The sequence below is a fragment of the Camelina sativa genome, chromosome 19 (genome assembly GCF_030686135.1).
Source record: "Camelina sativa cultivar CO46 ecotype springtype chromosome 19, ASM3068613v1".
NCBI lineage: Eukaryota > Viridiplantae > Streptophyta > Magnoliopsida > Brassicales > Brassicaceae > Camelina > Camelina sativa.
This window is the reverse complement of record NC_141898.1, coordinates 3862098-3877371: the sequence shown is the minus strand read 5'-3', so window position 1 is coordinate 3877371 and position 15274 is coordinate 3862098. Positions and strand designations below refer to the sequence as shown.

The 15274-nt window shown below is 41.2% G+C and overlaps 2 protein-coding genes, 3 non-coding genes and 3 pseudogenes across 10 annotated transcripts; 3 read left to right on the top strand and 5 right to left on the bottom strand.

Annotated features, from left to right (window-relative positions):
- The first annotated feature begins 1100 nt into the window (after nucleotides 1–1100).
- LOC104745131 (DEAD-box ATP-dependent RNA helicase 45 pseudogene) lies at nucleotides 1101–4523 on the top strand (annotated as a pseudogene). Its single transcript, XR_015590682.1, has one exon. The product of XR_015590682.1 is annotated as a DEAD-box ATP-dependent RNA helicase 45 pseudogene (transcript).
- A 66-nt stretch (nucleotides 4524–4589) lies between these two features.
- LOC104764657 (protein REVEILLE 8) lies at nucleotides 4590–7418 on the bottom strand. 4 transcript variants are annotated; one of them, XR_763771.3, is made up of 9 exons: nucleotides 7000–7418; nucleotides 6508–6565; nucleotides 6303–6426; nucleotides 6065–6208; nucleotides 5816–5944; nucleotides 5637–5746; nucleotides 5494–5553; nucleotides 5249–5397; nucleotides 4590–5007 (listed from the first exon to the last, which is right to left on the bottom strand). XR_763771.3 is itself a non-coding variant. In XM_010488231.3 (9 exons), the coding sequence occupies exons 1-8, from the start codon at nucleotides 7191–7193 to the stop codon at nucleotides 5277–5279; spliced, it is 918 nt and encodes a 305-aa protein (XP_010486533.2). In that variant the 5' UTR covers nucleotides 7194–7418; the 3' UTR covers nucleotides 4590–5007; nucleotides 5249–5276. The 4 variants fall into 4 exon arrangements, 1 of the variants encoding a protein (XP_010486533.2); XR_015590695.1 differs by having other exon boundaries at nucleotides 5816–5927; XR_015590696.1 differs by having other exon boundaries at nucleotides 5249–5375; nucleotides 5816–5927.
- Nucleotides 7419–7645: 227 nt separating this feature from the next.
- On the top strand, nucleotides 7646–7727 carry TRNAS-UGA (transfer RNA serine (anticodon UGA)). The gene has a single exon. It is a non-coding gene; the product is annotated as a tRNA-Ser (tRNA).
- Nucleotides 7728–7920: 193 nt separating this feature from the next.
- On the bottom strand, nucleotides 7921–8496 carry LOC104767392 (pathogenesis-related protein 1 pseudogene; annotated as a pseudogene).
- A 247-nt stretch (nucleotides 8497–8743) lies between these two features.
- On the bottom strand, nucleotides 8744–8825 carry TRNAS-CGA (transfer RNA serine (anticodon CGA)). The gene has a single exon. It is a non-coding gene; the product is annotated as a tRNA-Ser (tRNA).
- A 294-nt stretch (nucleotides 8826–9119) lies between these two features.
- Nucleotides 9120–13152, bottom strand: LOC147920116 (serine/arginine-rich splicing factor RS2Z33-like). 2 transcript variants are annotated; one of them, XM_087500850.1, is made up of 7 exons: nucleotides 11464–13152; nucleotides 11054–11160; nucleotides 10391–10430; nucleotides 10184–10279; nucleotides 9889–10079; nucleotides 9691–9795; nucleotides 9120–9591 (listed from the first exon to the last, which is right to left on the bottom strand). In XM_087500850.1, exons 2-7 carry the CDS (start codon nucleotides 11158–11160, stop codon nucleotides 9282–9284), a joined length of 849 nt encoding a protein of 282 aa, XP_087356976.1. In that variant the 5' UTR covers nucleotides 11464–13152; the 3' UTR covers nucleotides 9120–9281. The 2 variants fall into 2 exon arrangements, with proteins under 2 accessions (XP_087356976.1, XP_087356977.1); XM_087500851.1 differs by having other exon boundaries at nucleotides 10391–10706; nucleotides 11464–11666.
- On the top strand, nucleotides 11715–13319 carry LOC147920115 (15-cis-phytoene desaturase, chloroplastic/chromoplastic-like; annotated as a pseudogene).
- Nucleotides 13320–13541: 222 nt separating this feature from the next.
- On the bottom strand, nucleotides 13542–15260 carry LOC104767390 (protein CANDIDATE G PROTEIN-COUPLED RECEPTOR 7). The gene has a single exon (XR_015590688.1). It is a non-coding gene; the product is annotated as a protein CANDIDATE G PROTEIN-COUPLED RECEPTOR 7 (transcript).
- Between the last annotated feature and the right edge of the window lie 14 nt (nucleotides 15261–15274).

Sequence of the window (15274 nt, the reverse complement as noted above, 5' to 3'; positions counted from 1 at the left end):
ATGGATGTGTTAATAACTTAATACAAACATATATAGCAACATCAATTTCTACATATATGATATTAATTTGAGGTTTGGCCCTCTTATTTGTAAAGAGTAAAGACTTAAATAAAACTAAGTAATATCAATTTTTATTACGTTTTGTAAAGCAAATTTATCAATTTCTACAAATAAATTATCATACACACATATATCTATATGTGTGTGGAAATTTTTATTCTTCATCTCCCGAGTCCTGAGCATTAAAGTGTGCCTACCAACCAACTATGCACCAGAGAGTCTATGGCTTTCCGTCTTTCTCAACTTGGTTTATAAACCCTGCTAAAGTTTCTTGCTTCTTAATTATAGAAGAGCATTTAACCACCAAATCAATTCGTGTGGATACAAAGTATTACTTAGTCATATTCCATATCAGTTACATTTTTGGATGGAGAAAACATTCATAATGAATTATTGTATTTAATGGTTATAGGCAAAAAATGCCTGTGAAACATATTATTAGAAGGCACAATGGACGGTCCATATGCATATATATATATATATATATATATTTGTGGTAAACGAACCAAGTAAGTTACATGACCCACATTTGTATGAATTCAGTCGTTTTTTTTTTCTGAAAAGATATTGAAAAAAAGAGTTAATGCATCTCGACGCAAAAGATAGTCAAGATGCCGGTAGCTGGCACAATAATACATTTCAAAATTTTGCTATTTTTGATTTAAATTGAAACTTTTATCTAAGAAGGAACTATAAATAATAATCATCCACGAACTTTACCCTTGACACTGAAATCAAAGGATATTACATACAATAGTTAGAATAATGTGAGTCCAAAGTCTTAATAATGTTTGAATTTGCTTTTTAAAGTTACAGGAGAAGACAAAAAAAAATAAAAATAAAAATTAGATTAAAAGAGAAGAAGTGATAAAATTGACGAAATCTCGACTAGTGAACCTTAATAACTCCCAATTAGCCCAATAACAATTTTTAGTTTTACTTTTTTTTTGTCTATCTGTTACCAGCACAACCAACCAGGGCCCAACAAAATATTAAGGCGGTTGGTTACTTAACACAACATAACAGTAGTCCACATCAACGAGACGTCGGACGCGTTACGGTGTAGGGTAAGAGTCCTTCTCGATTCTTCTGGAAGCTTCTGTCGGAAAATTTTAGAGTGGATGTATTATAATCGTTGAAGATTCTCTGGCTTGGCCGGTGGATTTGATTTGAATCTGGGTAGGGTAGGTTACGTGCTTTTCTATCGGGATTTTGTTGCATTAGAGATGATGAAGTTAGAGAAATCTAAGTCCAGCAAGGAAGACGATGATGCTTCTTTGAACGAGAAGTATCGTAGAGATGGTGATCGCGGTACGGAGCGGAAGAAGGAGACCATTTCGGAGAAGAGACGGTCTGAGAGAGTTAGGAGAAGTGATTCTCAAGAAGAAGAAGATGAGAGGATACGGAGTCGGAGTCGGAGAGAGAGGAGGATTAGCGATTCTGAAGATGAGGAGAGGGATAAGAAACGCAGAGTGAAGGAGGACAAGCAAAGAGGACACCGTGAACGTGAGAGAGATAAGGGCAAAGATCGGAAAAGGGACAGAGAGAGGAGAGACAGGGAGGGTAGGAAGAAACATGAAAAGGAGAAGTCACGAGAGGGTTGTAATGAAGATAGAGATGATGATGATGATGATGTCAAGCTTGACATGAAAATCTCAAGAACCAGCAGGCATGGTGAGATCAAAACCCGGAAAGAAGAAGAAGAAGAAGAAGAAGATGTAGAGGATGAGCAGAAGCAGTTGGATGAAGAAGTAGTAGACAAACGGAGGAGAAGAGTCCAGGAGTGGCAAGAGCTCAAGAGGCACAAGGAGGAAGCTCAAAGTGAAAGTAAGGGTCTTGACGCTGCTGGTAAGGCTTGGACTCTTGAAGGAGAATCTGATGATGACGACGACAATGCAGACTCAGAAATGGATGTTTATGGAGAGACTATACCTGAAAACGGTGGAGATGCCAAGATGGTAGACATGGAGAATGAGAATGGAGGTGATATAGCTGCAGATGATGATGATGTTGATCCTTTAGATGCTTTTATGAATACTATGGTATTACGTGAGGTTGAGAAGCTTAGCAATATGAATGACAAGGAAAGTGGTGACCGGGCAAACAAAGGTTTTAATAAGGCCCTCGGTAGGATAATTCAAGGTGAAGATTCTGATTCTGATTATGATTATTCAGAACCAATGAATCATCATAATGATCCAAGTTTAGACGAAGACGATGAGGAGTTCATGAAGAGAGTTAAGAAGACTAAAGCAGATAAATTGTCTCTTGTTGACCACTCCAAAATATAGTATGAACCTTTCCGGAAGAACTTCTATATCGAAGTCAAGGATATCTCTAGGATGACACAGGATGTAGTTAATGCTTATAGAAGGGACTTGGAGCTAAAAGTACATGGGAAAGATGTACCAAGACCCATCAAATCTTGGTACCAGACTGGACTAACCAGTAAAATCTTGGATACTTTGAAGAAACTCAACTATGAAAAGCCAATGCCTATCCAAGCACAAGCACTCCCAATCATCATGAGCGGACGAGACTGCATTGGGGTTGCAAAAACCGGTTCAGGTAAAACCCTTGGCTTTGTTCTGCCAATGTTGAGGCATATCAAAGATCAGTTTCCCGTTGAAGCTGGTGATGGGCCGATTGGGCTTGTAATGGCACCTACTAGAGAACTTGTTCAGCAGATTCACAGCGATATCAAAAAGTTTGCCAAGGCATTGGGTATAAGATGTGTGGCTGTGTATGGAGGATCAGGAGTTGCCCAGCAAATCAATGATCTTAAGCGAGGTACCGAGATTGTTGTTTGTACTCCTGGCAGAATGATCGATATTCTTTGTACAAGCAGTGGAAAAATCACCAATCTGCGAAGGGTCACATTTTTGGTAATGGATGAAGCTGACCGTATGTTTGACATGGGTTTTGAGCCTCAAATTACTCGTATTGTACAAAATATTCGACATGATCGTCAAACTGTGCTATTCTCTGCCACATTTCCACGCCAGGTTGAAACTTTGGCACGTAAAGTCTTGAACAATCCTGTGGAAATACAGGTTGGTGGGAGGAGTGTTGTGAATAAAGATATAACTCAGTTAGTTGAAATCAGACCGGAGAGTGAGAGGTTCAGAAGACTTTTGGAACTTCTTGGGGAATGGTATGAGAAAGGAAAAATTCTGGTCTTTGTTCGTTCACAGGACAAATGTGATGTATTGTATAATGATTTGATGACCAAATATGGTTATGCCTGTCTATCTCTTCACGGGGGTAAGGACCAGGCTGATCGTGAATCAGCTATATCTGATTTTAAGAGCACTGTCTGCAATTTGTTGATTGCCACAAGTGTTGCAGCCAGGGGTCTAGATGTGAAAGAGCTTGACTTGGTTGTAAACTTTGATCCGCCGAACCACTATGAAGACTACGTGCATCGTGTTGGCAGGACAGGTAGGGCAGGGCGGAAAGGCTGTGCTGTAACTTTTCTCTCCGAGGATGATGCAAAATATGCACCAGATTTAGTCAAGGCCCTGGAACTATCTGAGCAGCTTGTTCCTGGTGATGTAAAAGCAGTGGCCGATGGGTTCATCATGGCAAAAGTGAAACAGGGTATTGAGCAAGCTCATGGAACTGGCTATGGTGGCAGTGGCTTTAGATTCAATGAAGAGGAGGAGGAAGTCAGGAAAGCAGCAAAGAAAGCACAAGCGAAGGAGTATGGCTATGAGGAAGAGAATTCTGACTCAGAAGATGAGAATGATGTAGTAAGAAAGGCTGGTAGTGATATCTCACAGCAACAAGCTATGCTTTCTCAGATAGCCGCCATTTCTGCTGCTGCTGAAGCTACTGTGACAGCTAACCAATTGCTGCCTAATGGTGGCGGGCTTGTTACTGTGGCAGGTGTCCCTCCTTGTGATGGAGCAGGCCGCGTTGCAGCCATGGCTGCTGCCGCTAACCTGCAACACAACCTTGCAAGGATTCTTCAAGCTGATGCGATGCCTGAACACTATGAAGCAGAATTGGAAATCAATGATTTTCCACAAAATGCTCGGTGGAGAGTCACCCACAAAGAAACGCTTGGTCCAATATCAGAGTGGAGTGGAGCCGCCATTACCGTTAGAGGTCAGTATTATGAGTCAGGAAGTATGCCCGGACCTGGGCAACGCAAGCTTTATCTGTTCGTTGAAGGGCCTACCGAAATATCTGTTTAGACAGCAAAAGCTGAACTCAAGCGTGTTCTTGAAGACGTAACTAATCAAGCCTTCTCTCTCCCTGGAGGAACACAAGCCAGAAGATACTCTGTCCTATAAAACCATGAGGTTTGTGATTCTAAGATTTTTAACTTACTCAGATAACAAGTAATTATTTATTGATTTATTGGAATACAATCTCTGCAAAATTGCAGAATCTTTTTATAGACATGACTTGGTGTGACAACAAACATCAATTTGATTTGATTGGGGTGGTTTCCTTCATTACCTTCGTTCTCTTTTAATTAAACAGAACTCTGAATGAAACACCTAATAGAGAAAGCTGTCAAGTTTAAAACAAACAGAGTTACCGCTATGTACTTAACACTGATCTTGAACCATTACAGTCAGTCCTAAGACTTATCCTTGACACCCGCTTAGTGAAAATATAATCCACGAAATGGGAAAAATTCAACAGCTGAACATATAATAAATACACAACACAAACAAAAAGAGACTTTTTGTACAAGAGTACCTGCGGCTGAGGCTGCCTTGCAAACCCGTGAACCGCAACTAGTAGAAAACACCTTACACAGGTCCTTGTCAAAATCTGCGCAAGACCCTATAGCCTAAAACTTCGTTTATGTTTCTCCTCAAAACAACAACCACTTTAACACAATTCCTCACATGATGATGCATTGACAAGATTGTGATTCCCAGTGACGTATAACACCAAAGTTTATTAAACATGGAAAACCGATGAGTAAACCTGCCAATACGGTGAGAACCATATAACTCTTATGTAAGACTTTACAAAGTTTGCAAGAAGCCTGAGGTGTATATATATACTGTATCCTGGTCATTTTGACTATGACTATGACTACAGTGAAAACTATATAACTCTCATTGGAAACCTTAAGAGTTAGATCACTGTCACTAGACTTATATCTATCCGTCTAACCATGATTGCATGTGATTTCTAATACTGGAAAAGAAGGAAAAACACTTACTTGCTATAGCTGATGGCTGATATTTTTGTTACGATGATTTGTCGCTTGTTGAGTTCTTGACAAGGGAATCAGTGGTACCAACGCTTGGGAGCTCGGTGTTCAGTTCATATGATGAGAGGACTGTCCTCTGCAGTATTATTACAGTCGGACTAGCTGAGGTTAGATTATATTTACTCACGCAAGCGCAAAAAACTACTTTAATTGTATAAGAATCATAAAACTTTTATCGTAAATTTAACACTTACAGCGGATTCGAAATCAGGGTTTGATAAGTTAACTGTGAGGTTTCTCATCAATAGCAGAACCTGCAAAACATACATTGATCAATGAAGGATGCTAGAAGCTTGTACCATTATTGTAGTCTCAAAGCTTGTAAACTCTGACTCACAGTTTCGAAATTAATAGGATCCATTTCCTTGAGCTTTTCCACGTGACCAATCGTTTCAGGATCAAAGACACTCCCAATGAAGTTATAAACTTCAGCAAAATCAGGAACAGCTGCAAAGTATTTATCAGTAGAGTGTCCACGGCCTTAAGATATAGAGTGTTCACAGATGGTTAAATTACCGTGAAGCACGGGAGGCTGTTTCGACTTTCTTACAATCTCAGAACCTGATACTGTTCTTCGGCTTGAGCTTCCCACAGCAGATGTAGAAGGGCTACTAACATTTAATATGCCCTTCGATCCAATATTAGCTGAATCAGTGGCGTTATATGCCATAATAAGCACATGAAACGTCCTTTGATAGAACCTACTCTACTACTACCAATAAAACGAAGTAAAAAAATAAAATAAAGAGAGACAAAAGTGCATGCCTTCTGTTCCATAAAGATTAGCAAGTTCTGGCTGTGGTGAAATAACTCTGTTTAGCAGCATTGAAGCATCATCCCACAAAGTATATCCCGGCATGTCGCTATTTCGCGTAGTAAAAGACGTGGAACCTTGAAGTGCCATTTGAGCTACAACAAAAAAATGGAGTTACAACTCAAGTAAACGGAACAAAAGACTCATGTACCTTAACCAAACTAATAAGGGATTATAAAACCATCGAACCGTTCTTTGATGCCTTTTGAGGATACGGATGAGCTGCTTTGCGCTTAGGCCGAGGGGGTGGCACATGTGCTAATGTCCCGTTTTTCTGAACCTTTAGAAAGTATTTTTGGGCATGACTCCTTATCTGCAGTAGAGTAAATATTCAAATAAAGCTGAAATACATAGCCAACAAATGTGTAAATTCTCAGAGGAGCTATTCTCAAACCTGAATTACAGTTTTGGAACCAACAAAATCTTCTATCTTCTTCCAATCACGATCAAACCTAAGGAACAGAGACCAGTAGTATCAGCACAATCAGGGTCTTGCTAAAGCAATAACACTTTCAAAACGTCCGCACAAGTATAAAGACTTTGAGAATACAGAGCTGGCTATTATTAGACATATATATATATATATATATATGCTTCTATTCAAAGATAATAACATGTAACAATTTCTCTGAATCTTAATGCTAAGTTCAACATGAGCTGCTACAAAAGATCTGATGTAACTCAACCAACTAGATCAATGTAACTCAACGAAGTAGATCTTATAGCTAAGATACTAAACCTAACATAATAATAAAAAAAATAATAATAAACATAATACTTCCTCTGACTTAACTAAAAACTCAGAAATCAGCAGCAAAGTTAAAATAACTCAAGTGTCCCTAATAAACACAAGAAAAAATAAACAAATAGAAGCAGAGAATTATACAATTGAAGTGCTTCAAGAAACTTATCATGCTCTTCCTCAGTCCAGCTCTCTCTAGACTTGGTGATGGTATAAGGTTTCCTCACTTTCTTAGACGAACCACTTTCCGCGGCCACCGCATCCGTCGTCGATGTTGATGGCGGTGGCGGTGGAGGTGCTTCGGCGGTCGTCGGATTCCTTGACGGCGACGAGCTCATCGATTTATGTTTTCAGATAACGACAGGTGTTAAGTCTTAGAGAGAGAAAATGGGAAAAAAAAAAAAAAAAAGTCCAAATGGCGGGGGGAAGAAGTCCGAAGTTGGTATGTGTAATAATAATAATATGTGGAGTGTGTTTCACTTTGATCTCAGACCATCCATTTTTCATTTCTTTATTTTATTTGCTATCACTTGAGTTCTAGAGCCTCAAGCTTAAGCACGTGTAGACTTTTTGTAGTCTTTGATTATGATTATATGAAAAATGTATGGTCGTGTTTTTTTATATATTTTTATAATGTTCCTATAATTGGTATGCAAGAAAACGACTCGTACCGAATCATACCAGTTGCCAATTGCTAAGTGCCAAATCAAATAAACGAATAAACGATCCACCGTCGACGTAAACTTTTCGTGGTATAAATAAATGAATATACGCATGACTAACACAATAAGTCGATATGTCCGAGTGGTTAAGGAGATAGACTTGAAATCTATTGGGCTTCGCCCGCGCAGGTTCGAACCCTGCTGTCGACGTTCTCTTTTTTTTCCCTTTTTATTATTTTGATCAATACAAACCAAAAAAAAAAACAGGACACTTTTTTTAAAATCAAATTAAAAAAAAAATTCCATAACCTCTTCAATATATGCGAGGACAAAGCATAAATAATATATCTTCATTATATAAGAAAAAAAAAATGTTTTCGATCAATCTCTATTTTTTTTTCGTTTAATTGTTTTTATCGAAAGGGCTTTCACCTTCGTAATTCCCACGTGGATCATATTCACAAACCACAAGATAGCCACGACCGTTATTGCATTTCACGCGTGCGCATCCAACGGCTGTGGTGGTTCGCCACACTATCTGCGTGTAATGGCCGCACGTCTCACCCGATGCGCACGTGTTTGTTTTCATGTCGTAGTTAAACCTTTCCTCGAACCATTTCGTCACCACTCTCTCCAGCGACCACGTCCTCCTACGCCGGTACCAGAACATGTTCTCGCCGTAAGGCCCATTTGAATGTATCATATTGCAATCGGGCTGACGTTGTTTAGCCCATTTATCAGCGTATCGGGCCAGGCCTTTGTTCCATTCTAGAGGTGGCACGCCTGCTGACTCGCGCGCCATGTTGTGAGCTTGTAGGAATTCTCTCGATTGTCTAGCTTTCCTCGCTCTGTTGAACATACGCGCCGCCCTGTTCATCAGGTGGGGAATGATGGAGGTTCCGGAGGCAGAGGGATGACCGGAAAAGAGAAGGATGACAAGGATGAGACATGACGATGGATGAGACAAGGTCATAGACATCTCCACGTCTCCCTCTGTATAATTTGTGTGCTCTCATCATCCTGGTTCCTCTGTTTCTAAGGAGTTTTTTTTTTTTTTGTTGCATTGTTCTGTTAGAATTTTCCATTTTCCTAACAGATTTGCTTGATAAGAGAAGACGACTAGCATATATTTTTAGAGTTTGTTTATGAACTTTTAAAGGTACAGGTTGTACTAAAACGACCAACCAACATACCCCGATCAACATAAGTAAAACGTAAATCACTTTCGTCAACAGCAGGATTCGAACCTGCGCAGGCAAAGCCCAACAGATTTCGAGTCTGTCTCCTTAACCACTCGGACATATTGACTTTTGCTTAGTTAATCAAAACTATTATTTATATTGACAAATTTCACAATACAATGACAAAAAATGGTCACCTGAGGTAAAACAGAAAGCTGTAGACTTGCTTCGGGAGTACAAAAACGTCTAGTCCTTTGCCTGTGATTTCAAGATTTCTGCTTCGTTATTCCCATCACCATCCGGTAAAGAAAAGGGAATGCTCTTGTGCGAACGAGAAGAAAGTGTTAAAAGAGGTTTTGAGAAAGAAGAAGAGCCTCGGAATCCATTTACTTGACCATAGAACTAATGGAACAGAAACAAAGAAACGAAAAGTTGATTTATTTTCTTAAATTTTTCGAAAAATATAAGACGAAGTTTCGAGCCAAGTTCCCAAACAGGAAGAACAAAATCCATTACATTGTCTAAGACCATTATAAGTCATAAATAATCTCCCAAAAGCAAATAACATTTGTCTTCCAACTCTTCACTGGTCATCATCTTCCACAGGGCTACGGTCGTCTCTTGGGCTGTGTCCGCCTTTAGGGCTACGGTCCTCTCTGGGACTAGAACTCCGGTCTTGTTGTCCATTGGTTCCAATACCGTCATCATCATTCCTTCTCGGTCTCTCTTTGGGGCTGTGCTTCTCGCGCATTGGGCTGCCTTCTTCAGGACTCAGGCTTCTCTTTCTATCTTTGGAGGGAGGAGAGTTGTCCACCATAGGTTCAGGGCTTCTGCTTCTAGCAGCAGGTTCAGGACTCAGATCCTTTTCCTTCCTAACCGGTGATCTAGAGCGACTGAAACAATCAGACGCAGACAGAACAATACACAGTTTCATTATAATCAAACTTGTAGTTATAAGTTGTGAAATTATGTCATAATGGGACATCACTAGCCTGTAGCTACGACCACGGCTGTAGCTTCTGCTAGGGCTTCTTCTTCTACGACGAGGAGACCGAGACCGGGACCGAACTGGCGATCTTGAGTAACTTGCATCCCGCCTGATATATAATCAAAAACAGATGACTCAAACTTAAAAAAATGACAGTGTTTTAGGCAAGAAACAGCGTAAGAATGGGATTGGTAAATGATACCTCAGCTTCTTAGGACTGTTCTTACAATTCCTCTCAATGTGACCCCTATCTCCACATCGATAACATTTGTTCTTCCAGTCACCAGCGGAGCAATCTCGAGCCCAGTGGCCATCAAGACCACAGTTGAAGCAACGACCACTTCCAGGAGGAGGACCTCTGCTCGAGGAAAATTCTCTGGAACCACGTGGTGTCTACAACAGACGGAAAACCCAAAAAGGTTAAACGAAAGAAACTTAAAAATTCAAAATAGACCAAGAACCTAAGTTTTTAAAATATAAAATAGGGCTAATTATACCCCTTTTGCAAACTCCACAATTATACGGCTTCCATCAAAGTCTCTCCCGTCCAACCTGTACCTCGCATCATCAGCATCTCGAGGATCACTGAAATCCTGAGATCAGAAAGTGAACATGCATACCAGACAGAAAAGCCATCAATAGGACACAGCTTACATAACTAGTTAAGGAGACGACCAAGCTAGTTATAGAGGATTACTACTTACGATGAAGGCATAGTCTCGCTTCATGTCCAAATCTCGAATTCTGCGGAAATGGTTTTCCAGAAACAGTAAGGCCACATTTAACTTAAAAAGAACTGCTAGCTACTGGTGTAGCTAGTGTGCTATGATACTGCACCATCAAGGCATCAACGGCTAACAAAACACCAGATTTTGAGATTGTTGCCATTTTTTCACCACTAAAACACGCAATAAGACAAGAAACAGAACCGCCAAAGTCACCCAAACACCATGAAAGAATTTTCCACCAAGGGGACCCTCTCTCTCTCTCTCTCACCATAATCCTCCAGGTCAAAAAAACCTTCAACAAGATCATTCAGGTTAAAATATGCTACACTTTTGGGTCACAACACTCCCACCCATATAATTTAATGCAATACACAAGAATCCTCATTATGAATCGTAATTCAGACCCGGTTAAGGTATCGGACTCTAATATGAGTTGAACCAAAAGTGTGAATCTAAAACCATAGCTTTGGCTAACTACAAAGCTGACTAAGCTGAAAACAGAGCCATAATGAGTAGAACCAAAGATGTGAATCTAACAAAACCATAGCTTTGCCTGATTACAAAGCTGGCTAAGTTCACAACTGGCGGTAAAGAGAGCTGTTTCTGCTAAAAAGAACCTCCGAAAGATAGATGTATTACCTTCCATATTTGCTGAAGAGCCGTTCAAGATCCCGTTCCCTTGTTCGAGATGACAGATGACCAACATAGAGACGTGTACCGCTGTATCGATCGTCATATCGAGGCATCTTTAAAAAAAGATAGGAAAGGTAATCAAATCAGCATACATATCAAAACCCCCATTAACAAACAGCTTCGAGATAGTCTTGACAAGAAGAAGAAGAAGACTGAAACAAATCTATGATATATCCAATAGCATCATTCAAATCGTATTATCTAAACATCGATTGATTTCCAAGACCTCTCGATTTGACCCTAACAAGGATCTACATCGGAACATCAAAATCATATAGATATCGAAGAGATAACAAAACAGAAGATTCCTAATTCCGGTAGAAAAAAAAAAACAAACATTCCGACTATTGCCATACCTCTAGATCCGATAATTCGCCGCACTCGGTGTATCTCGAAACTGAGCTACCCGTCACGAGTCAGATCTACGAAACACCACATAAGAGAGGAAAGACAATATATATCTGACGGTTAGGATTTATTGGTTCCAAATCAACGGCACAGATCTCATAGATAGTTGAAAACAAACATGTGTTTTTTTATTAATTCCCGACAAACCATTTTCCCGGGGAAAATAAAAGTTAAAAAACCTTATCCAAAACTTTAAAAAATGCCACTGGCGATCTCTCTCCCAACCTCATCCTTTTCTCATTTCTTCCCTCGCCGCCGCGGCCATGCAAATCTCCGATGTAAACGCTTTCACGGAGCTCGATCGACCCTCGAAGAACCGTACGATCGGAAGAATCAAACCGGCGTCATTATCATCGGCGCTGGACTCGCTGGTTTAGCCGCCGCAACTCGGCTCAACTCCGAACGGATCCCATTCCTACTCTTAGAAGCTTCCGACGGCGTAGGCGGACGAGTCCGTACAGATATCGTCGACGGCTTCTTTCTCGACAGAGGATTTCAGATTTTCATCACTGCGTACCCCGAAGCTAAAAAGCTTCTAGATTACGAAGCACTTGATCTGCAGCGATTCTACGCCGGAGCTAAGGTTTTTTACGGCGGGAAATTTCACACCGTCGCTGATCCTCTCCGGCATTTTTGGGATTCGGTGGCGTCTCTCACCAACCCGATCGGATCCGTCGTGGACAAAGGGCTTATCGCTTTGACGAGAGCTAGGGTTCTGATCAAGTCAGACGAAGAGATTTTGACTGCCGCTGATGAGGTTACGACCATTGATCTCCTCCGTAAGATTGGTTTCTCCGAAGCGATCCTTGATCGGTTCTTCCGACCATTCTTCGGCGGGATTTTTTTCGACAGAGACCTTGAGACGACTTCCAAGCTCTTCGATTTCATTTTCCGGTGTCTTGCTCTCGGAGAAAACACACTTCCGGCCATGGGAATCGGAGAAATCCCTAACCAGTTGGCCGCGAAATTACCCGCTAGTTCCGTCTTGTTCAACACAAGGGTAGCTTCGATTGAGTATCCAAATGGATCGGATTCGGATCCTCCTAGTGTAAGACTCCAAGACGGCGGCGTTTTGAAGGCAGAGCTAGGTGTAATAGTCGCCGTCGAGCAACAGGAAGCGGATAAGCTTCTCGAGGAGATCAGAGAGCCGGTTATGACTAAACGGCTCGGAGTACGATTTGTGTTTATTTCACAGCTGAACCGAATCAAATACCGGTACAAGACCCGGTTCTATTCCTTAACGGGTCAAGCACCGGTATAATTAACAACATGTTCTTCGCTACGAACGTTGCTCGGACATACGCGCCACCGGGAAAGGCTCTGGTTTCGGTATCATTGATCGGATCGTTCGAGGATAGATCAGATGATGATTTGGCAGCAGAGGTTCTCAGAGAACTCTCTGGTTGGTTCAGTGAGTCGTCGGTTATGTCATGGAAACATTTGAAAACGTACCGGATAAAATTCGCTCAGCCGAACCAATGCCCACCCACTGATTTGGTTAAGAGTCCGCGGGTCGGGTCAGGTCTTTACTTGTGCGGTGATTACATGACTTCTGCTACGTTTGACGGGGCTTTGGTCTCTGGGAGACGAGCCGTGGAAGTGGTGTTACGAGAAAAGGGACAAATCAAGTAGTTTTTTCTGTTTATTAAAGATTCTTTGTCTAGCATTTATTCATGTATTATTGTATTTGTATGTACTAGAGTATGTATCCTCTAAGATCACATCTTGGACAGTTAAACATTTATGGCTTCCTCAACTCATGTTTATGACTTAAACACCTAATGAGAAGTTGTTGTTGTGATCACTGGTCAATGCAAGAGGAATTAGAGACAATGTCTCTTAACAAACGACAGTAACTAATAAAAAGCAGTCCATGTGGTATCCGGACGTTGACAATAACTTCACTAATGTCTATGTTACTTCCCCACTAATGGCTACATGGTCAGAAAGCTCATTGACTTATAGATAGTCCTGACATCGAACTAGCGAGTCGGGTAAAGCAGATTCAGTAAAGTGACAATACATGTACCAAAAAGCAGAGGCACTGATCTTCTCATTACTAGCAAATAAGTCTTGGTACAAACAAAAGCTTTTACCACATACGAGAGCAATACACAGTTATTACCTTTTGCGAGTAAACTACTTCTGAAGTTTTAAAAAAAAATCCAAAAGAAAATGCGAACGTCCTCACTGCTGATACTCCTTGATCTGTCTCAGAGTTCAAAATCATCCTCCTTCAAGGCCAACTCTGCGGCTTCCTCTTCTTCTTCATCTAAAACGAAATACTCATTCTTCTCCACCGGCCTGAACATATAGAACATCAACATGTAAAACGCCAGACTTGCAATCTCCTCAGCCGCATTGCTCACCCACTGATACTTATAAGCTGCGATAGTCTTCAGAGCAAATACTACAATCCTCGTAAAGTACAAATACCCAATGACAACAATGTAGAACTGTCTAAACAGAGTCAATTTTGCCAAGTTCCTAGCTGCTTTCCCATCGGTTTTCGAAGTCTCTCTCAACGAACGTATCGACCAGACAATGGGGAATAAGATTGCACAACAGCAAACAATATCTACAAGCAAGAATATCTGATTCCAAGTTACCCAATCTTTGATGAAAGGTCCAGTCTCTCCAATCACAATGGAAGCTATGTTGGCCAAAACCTGAAGTGGAACAACAACCATCAACACGTTCTTCTCTTTCTCTTGTAAGAAAGGCTTCAAGAAGGACCAACCAGTACCGATCAGCACAATCACAGTGAAGAGAAGAACAACACGAATAAACTGGAAAATGTAGAATAAGACATCCCAGCCGTGAGGAGTACCGGTGACTTTAACGTAGTGCTTATCCTCAGCGGCACAGATCAGATTCAGAGCTTTCATCAGAAGCAACGCCGCCATGAGAACATGGATCCTATGAACAACTCTTTTATTGACAAAACAAGCATAACCCCAGAGACCAAGGAAAGCTAAGTAGCCGAGGGAGAAGAAGAAGTACAATCCAGGTAATCGGGTTGATCCGGCAGGGAGGTAATCCTTAGACCCGCTCGGATCCAAATTGTACATCTCCGTTCGGACCTTCATCGAAACTTTGGTTTCCGGTACGCAATTAACGAAGAAGAGAGAGTACTCGTTGGGAGAAACCACCGGGTACAAGTGCTCGTATTTGGAACCAGGCGGAGGAGAGAGATCGTGGAATGTGAAGAGATGGAGGACGTAATTGGAATCGAGTACACAGAAGTTAGGGTTTTGCTGGATCTCTAAGACTACTTGGAGAAGCGATTCCTCTGACATGAGGAAGAATCCAAGCCTCGAAGGATCCGGGATCGGAACAGACGAAGAAGATACTACTGAGACGGAGGAAACAGAGACGCTAACATGGCCGGACTGAGTGAATCCGAATTTTTCGAAGAGAATCATCGGCCTAGAGTCGTCGGAGATTGTGAGAGACTTGATCTCCGCCGTCGTGCGGGTTGCGGCAAAGAGGAGGAGGAGAACGACGAAGAAGAAGGGTAATCTCGTCATATCGTGCCGTAACAGTATAGTTCAGAGATGATGATGCTTCTCGTGTTATTTTTTTGGTTTTCAGTTTTGCAAAGCTTGGAGAAACGAAAATGGCGTTTGACCCGATTTCAAGCTGCGGAAACAAAACGTCACCGTATTGTGACACGGGAAATTTTGGGTCGCCCGTATCGGCTGAATTGACCCGACTTTAGGCAAAGCCCATTGGGCTTAATTGATAAAGCTAATATGT

What these genes read in the sequence shown, in the direction of transcription:
- LOC104764657 (XM_010488231.3), bottom strand. Translation starts at nt 7,193, where the DNA reads ATGAGCTCGTCGCCGTCAAGGAATCCGACGACCGCCGAAGCACCTCCA. An exon ending in TTTCTTGAAGCACTTCAATT is followed by an intron (nt 6,566 to 6,999) that starts GTATAATTCTCT and finishes TCTGTTCCTTAG; the next exon opens with GTTTGATCGTGATTGGAAGA. An exon ending in TAATCTTTATGGAACAGAAG is followed by an intron (nt 5,945 to 6,064) that starts GCATGCACTTTT and finishes CCACTGATTCAG; the next exon opens with CTAATATTGGATCGAAGGGC.
- LOC147920116 (XM_087500850.1), bottom strand. Translation starts at nt 11,160, where the DNA reads ATGCCTCGATATGACGATCGATACAGCGGTACACGTCTCTATGTTGGT. An exon ending in AGCGAGACTATGCCTTCATC is followed by an intron (nt 10,280 to 10,390) that starts GTAAGTAGTAAT and finishes TTCTGATCTCAG; the next exon opens with GATTTCAGTGATCCTCGAGA. An exon ending in AACAGTCCTAAGAAGCTGAG is followed by an intron (nt 9,796 to 9,888) that starts GTATCATTTACC and finishes ATTATATATCAG; the next exon opens with GCGGGATGCAAGTTACTCAA.